General features: G+C 43.3%; 2 protein-coding genes across 6 annotated transcripts in view; one reads left to right on the forward strand and one right to left on the reverse strand.

Annotated features, from left to right (window-relative positions):
* LOC100122465 (very long-chain-fatty-acid--CoA ligase bubblegum) overlaps positions 1-7,792 on the forward strand; it is a 10,302-nt gene extending 2,510 nt beyond the window's left edge. For 2 of the 4 annotated variants that reach the window (XM_008206790.4, XM_008206792.4), the window contains exons 2-11: positions 3,467-3,531; positions 3,633-3,687; positions 4,034-4,241; positions 4,312-4,446; positions 4,528-4,723; positions 4,815-4,916; positions 4,996-5,145; positions 5,224-6,066; positions 6,147-6,272; positions 6,349-7,790. In XM_008206790.4, coding sequence (XP_008205012.1) covers positions 3,469-3,531; positions 3,633-3,687; positions 4,034-4,241; positions 4,312-4,446; positions 4,528-4,723; positions 4,815-4,916; positions 4,996-5,145; positions 5,224-6,066; positions 6,147-6,272; positions 6,349-6,546 — 2,076 coding nt within the window. In that variant the 5' untranslated portion in view covers positions 3,467-3,468 and the 3' untranslated portion in view covers positions 6,547-7,790. Of the gene's footprint in view, positions 1-2,273; positions 2,704-3,236; positions 3,322-3,466; positions 3,532-3,632; positions 3,688-4,033; positions 4,242-4,311; positions 4,447-4,527; positions 4,724-4,814; positions 4,917-4,995; positions 5,146-5,223; positions 6,067-6,146; positions 6,273-6,348 lie in introns of those variants that run through there. The other 2 variants (XM_008206788.4, XM_008206791.4) reach the window with 2 other exon arrangements.
* LOC100122452 (alpha-endosulfine) lies at positions 7,741-10,006 on the reverse strand. Of its 2 annotated transcripts, XM_008206793.4 has the most exons (4): positions 9,675-10,006; positions 9,473-9,580; positions 9,259-9,378; positions 7,741-9,071 (listed from the first exon to the last, which is right to left on the reverse strand). In XM_008206793.4, the coding sequence occupies exons 2-4, from the start codon at positions 9,512-9,514 to the stop codon at positions 8,898-8,900; spliced, it is 336 nt and encodes a 111-aa protein (XP_008205015.1). In that variant the 5' UTR covers positions 9,515-9,580; positions 9,675-10,006; the 3' UTR covers positions 7,741-8,897. The 2 variants fall into 2 exon arrangements, with proteins under 2 accessions (XP_008205015.1, XP_001606056.1); XM_001606006.6 differs by having other exon boundaries at positions 9,473-10,002.
* Positions 10,007-10,643: the final 637 nt, after the last annotated feature.

A 10,643-nucleotide genomic window follows, 5' to 3' on the forward strand; every position in this document is an offset into this window, starting at 1 on the left:
GCGGTGCTTCGGAAAATTTTTAGAATCTCAGATGCAAATTGCGAATGCAACTGTACGGGTTTCTTCGACAAAGTTACGAATTACATTATATAGTTACTCTTGCGATGACGAGTTGGAATGAGTTTTGTCAGTTGTAATGTTGTAGCTTCTTACGTTTATGCAGAAAATGGGCATGAAGTTGCGGATTTTTTTTTCATCCTTGGATATCTGCCTAATTTTTAGTCTCATCAAAGGGTCATTATATGAATGTGCTTTGTTGTAAGCGTGGGAGTATTTTTTTTTTGTTGTGTGTTGTGACAAGGATATGTCTACGTTACAGAAATTTTGTGTCGCACGAGAGCTATTACAATTATATACCGTCACGCTTCGGTGATAAGCGCTTTTGTCATGCGCGACAAGTTGTAGTAGGTTTGATTTAGTTTATTATAGGAAAAAAAAAAGAATCATAACGTACGTTGCTGCGGTTCTACATTTTAGTGTATAAGTGAGTCAATTAGTAATCGGAATTTATCGCGATTAATATACAGTAATCGGAAGATAACGTAACTCGTCTAATACGCACGTCTCGCCGATGAAAGATACGCTACCAAGTGATTCTCGAACTGTAATTAGGTTAACGTTGTAGTAGCTCGATTTCATGAAATCGTATTAAACGTCTAGACTACTTTTTTTCCTCTAAATTATTAGATGCAATTATTGAATTTATCAATCAAAATAAACTCAATCGATTTTAGAGTAAAAATATCAGTATTTATTATAACAAAAAGAATACAATTTGTAGGAAAAAATGTTGGCGCAGAGCAGACTCGAGCGTAAGAGGTCTTTCCTCGTCGAGTGCTAGGGCTGAACTGAGGGCTACAGTCAGCAGAGGTCCGCAGCTTAGATGCACATTTCGCCTGCATATAAAAAATGAAGCATTTTATTGTACATCCTAATCCGCGGACCGGGAACGGCGCGTCTCGAAACGCTCAGTGGGCGATAGGTTTATTGCATTACCTGGGTGTGGGATTTTTCCCTCGATAGCAAAATGCTTAAAATATAAAGCCGTGCTCGTGCAAAATAGCAATACAATGACATCGCGATATAGAATTGCAGGTGCGCAGACGATCCTTGATATAAGTATTCGCTGACTCGATCGATTATACAAAATACTTTCATTCATCCGGCCGTTCGCGAACTACTCGATAACAAGTAGATGTCAAGGAAATTTGTATCGGACGCCAAGAGTTTAATTTGATAGGCAAATTCGGTGCGTACTTTTTGTTCGATTCGTTATCGACGGCATTCTAATTCAGCGGCGATCGTATCGTGTGCGACGTTTTTTTTTGTCGTAACCTTGGCTTTAATGAGACTAATTAGCCATCACAGTGATCGAACAGTAACCTCGCTTTGATGTATTCAGCAATTTTTCATAGCCCAGCTATTCAGTTTTCATTCAACTTTTTTTCTCTCCATATACCCTTCATTAAAAAATCATCAAGTTCGCTGTAAGTTCAGCGCTCGTTGCACACTCCTCAGCAGAGAGTAGTAAACGACTTTACCGACCGTGTTTTTTAATCAAGCTTAATTTCGTTATATTGTTTCCGCCAAGTTTACGATTTCCCGCGTCTCAGCCAACACAGTCCCTCATTTTCGTACAACACTTCCTTCTCAAAACACACACACGTGCGTCCCTGAAGATAAAAACCCGAATTATACCAGTCCGTCGAAAAATTTCGTAACGACCTATCAAACATCGCCACATTCGCTCTGCTCATTACGAAACAGCGCGTAATAGATTCGAACCCCGAGATAAGCGCCGAACCGGTAAAAGGTCAATATTGGCTCCGCTTCCTATATATATACAAGCTTCCCGCAGCAGCAGCAGCAGCACCGGGAATCAGACCACGACCCGAGTTCGATGTATAGCACTTCTCTGTGTTCTCTCACTATATACCTATACGTATATCCATCCCTCGCTGCGCATAAGCCCATCACGAGCTTCTCTTATCTCCAAGCTCACTCCATACGATTCTCTCCTTATCGAGCTCGCCTCAGCGTAAATAGACGCATCTTTCCTGCATCGACACACGAGTGCTACGTGTGCGTTTGGAAAATAGAAAATAAAAGAGAGAAAAGCCTCAGCTGACGCCCCGCGGCGCAGTCGATGCTGTGTGCGCAGTCGCGGGAAGATTTTCGAAATTGGCGCGAAAAGTGGCCTGATGCGCTCCGCTATTGATTTCTGACGCGCAAAGGGTGCGAACGTCCCGGGAGGGGGGTAGGCTCGCGCCACCACACTTCTCCGGTATAGTTCGACGCAAACCGCCGCTCCGCTTGGCTCTCTCTCTCTCTCTCTCTCTCTCTTGCTCTGTCCCTCTCTGACGCAGTGTGTGCGTGTGCCGCAACAATAATAATCGCCGAGATATTTCAACAACGTCGTCCCGAGGATGAGCTGCTCGAGGAGCCGCCGGTAATACCCGGTGCTCTCTGCTCTGTCCGCAACCTTGATTCACCATCGTACATATACGTATACACAGCGTGTGCTCCTTCCCCCCTCCCAACCCTCCTCTCGTCATCGTCGAAGAAGAGAAGCTTTTCTTTTCGCCAGAGCAATAATTACGATAGAAAAATAGAGCCGAGCAGTCGTCAGGATGTTCGGCTACGTCTTCAAGATCCTCCAGAGTATCTGGAACCATGGCAATCTCGACGACTTTGCCAACCAAGGTATTCCGCAGACTTGTGCATTCATTATATTGCGCCTTTTTTTCCCCTCGCGCAATTGTTGTTGTTTACGCGCGCATGTAATCCCCTCGCCGCTTTACGTAAAGCCATTCGTCGTGTGTATACGTTATATACACACACGGAGTATGAGGCACTTCTATACAATCCTCGCGTCTCGCGCGATGGCGATGTGCACAGGAAAAAATGCGAAAAACAAGAAGTGGCGCACAGAGTCAAGTGCGCCGCTGTATATTGCAGGAGAACCAGTCCAAAATTAACTGGGGGACTGCTGCACTATATACAACACGTGTATGCGCCACTCGAGCGACCGTACGTGGCTCCGTATAGAACACATTTTTTGTCTCTCGCTCGGCTAATTCGTAAATAAATGTATAGTATATATCATAGGTATATAACGTATGGACGCGCGTCCGAGGAAGCGCCAGGCGCCTAATTCCATGTTATTTCTTAAACGCGACTGCGGCTAATTACACGGCCCCGCGGACGAGATTCAGGTATGATGTGTTTGTTACTTATAAGCGAGCCTCGCTCGAGCGATATGCTCACTCCGAGTCGTGGAGCCGACAGGGAAGCACGTATACTCGTACGATATACTCGCAGGTGTGTGTGTGTGTGTGTGTTCTTATGTCAGAGTGACAAATTTGATTTATTCCTCGAGCGGCTCATTTGAATGCTTGGATTTTTTCTCGACCTTTTCTTCTCTTTTGCCTCTTTTACTGACCGAGTCTTTTTCCTTGTTTTCCAGACATGGCTGCCGTACAGCCGCTCATATCCAACGGCATGTCAAACGGCTTCGGCAAGAATGACAAGGTGATGTATCTTTTCGTTTGAATTATTTATTTATTTAGGATTTAAAAAGTGGGTTCGGCGATTTAATTGATTTTTTAAACGGATAACCGTTTGACTTTCAGGCGCCAAATCACACAGTTCCACGATACGCAGTGGCGAGTGCAACGGGGCTGGAAGGTCAGTCCTTTGCATATTTACGTACACTTGACTTATTACGTCTCGTGACCATCTTCTGATCTATCGAAAAAAAAAAAAAAAAAAAAATTTAGATAAAACGCAAATACGTCCGATAGCACACGCGCTGATGCTGTGCATTTGCGCATGCTTAATATCGCGCGTTATTATCGTTGTTTTCGAGGGATGTGATCCGAGAATTAAGTCGTTGGTCGATTTTGCCTTGAATCCCTGTATTTTAATCTCGATCGTTCGATGCGAATTGATAAAGTATCGAAAATATGTCTGAGCTTTATCATTTATACGCATCGTAGTATCGATTAAAACAATAGACTACTCTGTCGCACAGGTCCCGATCAAATCTTGAGTTCGGACGTTGATACGACTTGGGAGCCGGACGGTCGAGTCCGGATAAAACTGGATAACCCGGCCGACGAGAGTTACGCGCCTATATCAGTTCCCGGTCTCTTGAAGCGGGTGGCAAGCAAGTATCCCGATCATCCGGCCTTGATTTCCAGACCCGGAGTTGACGGACAGAGAACCACCTACAGCTACAAGTACGTACACGCATCTCCCATATTCTTATGCTCCGGACGCATCACTCATTCTCGAATCGAAAATTTTCAGAGAATACGAGAGCCAAGTAAGGACCGTAGCCAAAGCCTTCCTTCACCTCGGCCTGGAGAGGCACCACAGCGTTTGCATCCTCGGCTTCAACGCGCCGCAATGGTTCATCTCGGACATCGCGGCTATCTACGCAGGGTAAGCTGAAAATCAGTGGATAAGGTGCGGACGTGCCGGACGTCGCGTTTGTGTCATGAACGATGTTCTTTTTGCCCGCAGAGGTTTCGCTGCTGGAATCTATACAACGAACTCGCCCGAGGCATGCCAGTACTGCGCCGAGAGCAGTCGAGCCAATATAATCGTCGTCGAGGACGCCAAGCAGCTCGAGAAGATACTGGAGATTAAGAAAAATCTTCCGAAACTCAAAGCCATCATCCAGTACGACGGAATTCCCAGTACGAAGGATGTGCTGAGTGTATGTTAACAAGTGTATAATGAGCGCTGCGCGCTCGATTAACGCTATGCTCGGGAGTATACTAATTTTCCTTTTCTCTTCCGATTTGCAGTGGAACGAACTGTTAGAAATAGGCCAGAGGCAGTCAGACGATCAGTTGGAGACTGTGTTGAAGACCATCGGTATAAACGAGTGCTGCACGCTTGTATATACCGTAAGTTCAATGCTCGATTGGCTATTTGGCAAGGGAGATATCATCATTAATTTAACGCTGTGCGTATATTGTATTGCAGTCGGGAACCGTTGGCAATCCGAAAGCTGTAATGTTGACCCACGATAATCTTCTGACCGACGCTAGAGCTATCTTGGCAGCCGGCGATCTGAACAGAGAGGCGCAGGAAACCGTTATTAGTTTTTTGCCCCTGTCGCACGTGGCTGCACAGGTAAATATCGACGCGCATTCCGCCATTTTTAACACTTGAATGAACGGATGGACGTTAACTTTTTTTTGTTCGATCTAGGTTGTAGATATCTTTACTTGCATGCTGATGTCTGCGACCGTCTACTTCGCCGACAAGAACGCCCTGAAGGGCAGCCTCCTCGACACTCTCGTAGCAGCCCGCCCAACCGCCTTTCTTGGTGTTCCGCGAGTGTGGGAGAAGATATACGAGAAGATGCAGGCAGTGGCCCGAAACAACGGACCGATCAAGACGTGGATCGCCAACTGGGCCAAGGCTCAGGGTCTGCAGTACAATCTCGACCGCATGAACGGTGTCGAGTACAAGTCCTGGAGTTACCTGATAGCCAAGTGGTTGATTTTCCGCAAGGTCAAGGCGGCGCTGGGTCTCGACCGCTGCCACGTTTTCGGCACGGCGGCGGCACCCCTCAGTACCGAAGTCAAGAAGTACTTCATGAGTCTAGACATAGTCATCATCGACGCGTACGGCATGTCTGAGTGCGCCGGTGCTCATTCGCTCGGTACCAGCAATGCTTTCCGACTAGGAAGCGTGGGTCGCGCTCTTCCGGGATTCCTCACCAAGTTGGACAACGTGGACAACACAGGAGAGGGTGAGATCTGCATGGGTGGACGACACGTTTTCATGGGCTACTTGAACGAACCAGAGAAGATCAAGGGCACGAAAGACGAGCACAATTGGCTGCACAGTGGTGACCTTGGCAAGATTGACAGCGATGGTTTCTTGTACGTGACGGGAAGAATCAAGGAACTGGTAATCACGGCCGGAGGTGAAAATATTCCGCCAGTGCATATCGAGGAGTTGGTGAAGAAGGAATGTCCGGCCTTGAGCAACGCCATGCTCATTGGAGACAGAAGAAAGTACTTGACTATGCTAGTCACGCTAAAGGTTCGTATAGTTCTTTTATGAAATTTATTTCGGAAGCGTTTACTTTATTCATTAACTCGATTGATTTCTCGTGTTCACAGACTGAAATGAATATTGACACCGGAGAACCCCTAGATGCACTATCTCCAGATGCTAGGAAGTGGGTAAAGGGCTTGGGAAGCAAAGCAAAAACTTTGTCCGAAGTGCTGCAAACTAAAGACCCACTTGTAAGTTTAAAATCAACACCTTGTTGTATAAACTTGTAGTAGCGATTATAACGGAAACCCGATTTTCTCATTTCAGATTTACAAGGGAATAGAAGAAGCAATCACCCGAGCGAACGAAAAAGCGATAAGCAACGCTCAGAGAGTTCAGAAGTTCAGAATCCTACCCCATGACTTTTCCGTGCCGACAGGTGAACTGGGACCAACGTTGAAACTCAAGCGAAACGTTGTTGTGAAGCAATACGCTAATTTGATAGAAGACATGTATAAAGAATAACGGGGGAAGCGCTAAAGCAATTAGCCAACGGAAAAAAACAATTGTCCAGGGATCAGATTCCTCGGCAGATTCAATCAAAAGGTGAATCTAGCTCGTTCGCCAATCTTAAAGTAACTGTTCCAAAGCGTTAACGAAAAGTCAGGAATTTATTAACGAACTCTTTTCTACACACGGCGTCATCCATGATATCCATTCGTGTCGCGTCAAACAATCAACGGTTACCTACTTACGTTGAAAAAAAGTTACTGGCCGTTGAATATTTGTGATACTTTGTAAATTTATCTTCTTTAACACGTTTTTTCGTTATGTTATGGAAAAAATCTGTTTTTTTTCTTTACTTTTGAGACTTTTGAAGTTGTTAGAACAGCTCAAAAAGCTCACAATAATTTATTCGATTATATCTTTTCTTTCTGAGCTATATCTTTTTCTCGAATAAGTAAGATTTACTTATTTAGCTCTACTTTTGTTACCACTACTAAATTTGTTGTTATGATGTTGTATATTTCTATTAGAAACCTATCATTACACTTCTATGCACTAAACTAGCAATGTATCTTGGTGTCAATGCGATGTTGAATCAATGGTGATACAAAGTGCGGCATGTACATATTGTGAATATGAAAATAAAAGTGCCTTTTTGCAACTGAAATTACTAATGCGTGTATGAATGGCATTAACAAAATTCATTTTGCTCATTGCATTGCATGATTTATTTTGTTTCTTTCTATTAAAATTACTGGTGTTCTTTTTTTGTGGAAAGCAATCATAGAAGATTATACTTAATTTCCCATGTGATTCGTAATTATATTATTTGTTAAATGGTCATAGTGTAAAAAATTATAATTATGAATATAAGACTGACTGTCTGAATTAATTTGGGGACAATGAGAACACAAAAATTTGGTAGTTAGATAAGGTAAAGTTATAAGAAAATGTGCATAAGAAGTTATCGTTTCTTCTATAAAAGAGAAATCGTTAAATTAGTGAATTAAGTTTTTACTATAAAATATGTAAAATAATAAGATGACATTAAGGTGCAACATTAAGTAGTTTCTATTTTAAGTCATAATACGAAAATGCTACTTTTTAGTTACAATATATGGAGTTTCGACCGTGCGAATATTTGCAATTGAAACATTATTAGTACTTTAATGACAATAATGTAATGTAAGTTGGTCCAAAGAATGCTTTGTCTTAGGGATTTAAAATCTCTTTACATTTATTAAATAAATTAATCATCATAATATTTTGTGTTCATTATTAGAATCATTTTTATGTTACAATATAATAAGGTAAGAAATGAAACGAGTATGTTTTAATTATAGTGTATTACTAAATGTAGTTTACAATAACCGAAACTGTGATTCGTTTTACAATTACTTAATACTTGAAAAGATGATATCCGATATTTTTTCACATTTCGAGTTCTTATACGAAAATAGATTCACTAAGCACATCACAGCGAATTTTCAAAATGCACATGCGAATAATCTTGTACAGTATGTGTGAGTTACAGCAAGTTGTAACGTTTCTCTTAGCGGCTGATCTTTACTACACTTCTATCCTGGCTTTTTGAATTTCATTATTCAGTTTGATTGCTTCTTTAAGGTTATAATGAAATAAATAGGTGTCCTAACCATTTATTCTTTTTCCGTTACATTTCGTTTGTTCCCTGTTCTAGTTTCTAGTTAAAAGAAAAAGAAAAAACTAACAGTAAGGGCTCCTACTACAATGTTTTCTTAATTTTAAATGCTTAACCAAAGCACTGGTAATATTCAGAGACTCATATTTTTTGGAAGATAAACTAGGAATTATAAATAAAATATGGTTACCTATGCCTATTTCTTCACAGAAATGTTAAAAATCTGACATATTGGTGCCCTCTCTGCAGTGCCTTGACTTATAATTTTTACTTATATAATGCTTAAGGATTTTTAAAAATTCAAATAAATAAAGTACACGGACTCTTTTAGGTTTAACAAGTGCTCTGGATAACCTCATAACTCTTACTGGTGGAATCAGATTGGTGATTTCATCCGTATCAATCTGTTGGACATTTTACAGAGTAGCAAAGCAGAAATTTTAAGTCAAGCCACCAATAAGGGAATATCGGTTGGATGTTCAACACTTCCGTACCTACAATATTAAAATTAATGGTGTAAAAAAAAGATTGTTACAGAGCACTATGCGTCTACATGTATAACGGAAAATCATTGAGAATCAACAAAGTGCATCACATTCTTCCACGTGATTCTCACATTCAGGCACCCAGACTTTAACGAGTTGGACGTTATTTTTAATCATTTTTAACGCGATTACGTCCGTCAATGGCACGATTAAGTAAAAAAACTTTATGAGGTACTCGTTGACGTGTTGAATTTTTGTTGAATGATTGAAGTTTTGCGCTGTGGCACAGTTTCGGGTGTAGGTATGGCGTCGCCAGTTGGCAAAACTCCAGCTGGCTTAGGCTTGGCTGCTTGCTTTTGTTTGGCCATTTGGTAGTCTCCAGAGTCGAAGAATTTTTGCTGGAAAAATTGTTCAATGATTCTTTTTTTTGCTAGCAAAATTAAATATGCAGCACTGTCTCGAGAGGAATTTGACATTGAAATCTTCTTGGCACAATTGTCGGGTAATCGTCAAGAAAATTATCAACGATTAGCATGCACACACTAGCTCTATCGAGAGAAGCTGGCAAAGCAAACAAATACTCACTCCCTTTGCTAGCCTCTTCTGCAGGAACGCAGAGTGCCCACTGATGGGTTTGCCTCCCACAGCTGGAAATTTGGCCTTGAGCTTTGCCTCCTCCAGCTTCTCGATGTCATTGGCCGACGGCTGCAAAGTAGCAAAATCACGATAGTGTACAAGTAAACAGAAAAACAAGTAAACAAGCAAACCGCCTTGATAACCTCTCGTGCATAGTATATACCTCAACAGTCTGAGTTGACTCCTTGGTGATCTCGTCGCTCATCTTGGCTCGTTTCTCGCTACTAGCCGTCGAATCGAAGGTACTGCTACTCCAGTCCAGGATCGCGTTCTGTATACGATACCCAAACACAATCCGCTATTGCAAAGCTCTAATCTGCTCACCTTTTAACAGGTGAGCCAAGCATAGAAGCTGTAGCGATTACCTTTTCGCGCAACCAACCGCTCGCAGGGACGGACGCTGATGTGTAACGGCTTATCCTTGACCGACGATGACTCTGTCGTCTCTATAACCTCAAAGTAAGTATAAAGCGCGCGCACCTCCTCTTGACGGCGGTGTCCTTCGCGAATCGCGGTGGAAAAGTACTAAGAACCTATAACTATTTAGCTGCCTCTGCGCTGTGAGAGAGAAAAAGCCGCTCCGACGTGCTATCCGCGGCCCGCGCACTTCTGATTTCGCGACCGGGTAGGGGTAGGGGTATCTAGTCTCTTGCGGCTTTTTAATGACGTAGGCGGGATATGTGGAGCACTATTTGAGTATTTGGCGAACTATATTATTGCCGCGCACAGGTATACGGTAGGTGTTGCCCTCTGCTGGCGCCCGCCAACCGGACGCTGATTTGAAATTCCTCCTGGAATTCCGCGAGGTGTAGAGGTCGTCTTTATCAGCGACACGTGATCCTCGCGCGCGAGATTCGAATGGAGGAAAAACTGTAATATCCAGAGAATCCGAATCGAACTCGAGCTACTGGACACCAGCATCAGTCACTGTGTAATAAACAAAAAAGTGTGACACACTACGACACTCACACGAGATATTCTAAACTCGCCGACTAATCAGCGTTCGCGTACCTACCTATAATGTATTGAGCAGATGCTCTGCAAACGGCAGCACGCAGGTAGCGGCAGGGGGCCGGGCCGCGTGATTTTTCAGCGCGTGTGCGGAGCACTCCTCCCTCCCCCCCCCCTCCTCCACCTCCTCTCGCGGCTGCATTCCGCCGCTCGCGCATCCTCTCTCCTTTTGCAGCTCCACCTTGAACCTTCTCTCTCTCTCTCTCTCTTACGCGCGCGAGCTTCGCAGCTCGTTTGGCCGGCGGCCGTCCTTGGGACGAAAAATGAGCCGCGGCATGCATCATTTGCTCCGCGCGCTGCGAGCCACCGGGATTCGCGAAAAA

This window comes from Nasonia vitripennis, chromosome 2, assembly GCF_009193385.2.
Source record: "Nasonia vitripennis strain AsymCx chromosome 2, Nvit_psr_1.1, whole genome shotgun sequence".
NCBI lineage: Eukaryota > Metazoa > Arthropoda > Insecta > Hymenoptera > Pteromalidae > Nasonia > Nasonia vitripennis.

Bases quoted from the DNA above. Each gene is read 5' to 3' on its own strand.
- LOC100122452 (XM_008206793.4), bottom strand. From the start codon at position 9,514: ATGAGCGACGAGATCACCAAGGAGTCAACTCAGACTGTTGAG. The intron at 9,379-9,472 runs GTATATACTATG...GCTACTTTGCAG, and splicing joins AGTCAACTCAGACTGTTGAG to CCGTCGGCCAATGACATCGA. The intron at 9,072-9,258 runs GTGAGTATTTGT...CAATTTTTCCAG, and splicing joins AGAAGAGGCTAGCAAAGGGA to CAAAAATTCTTCGACTCTGG.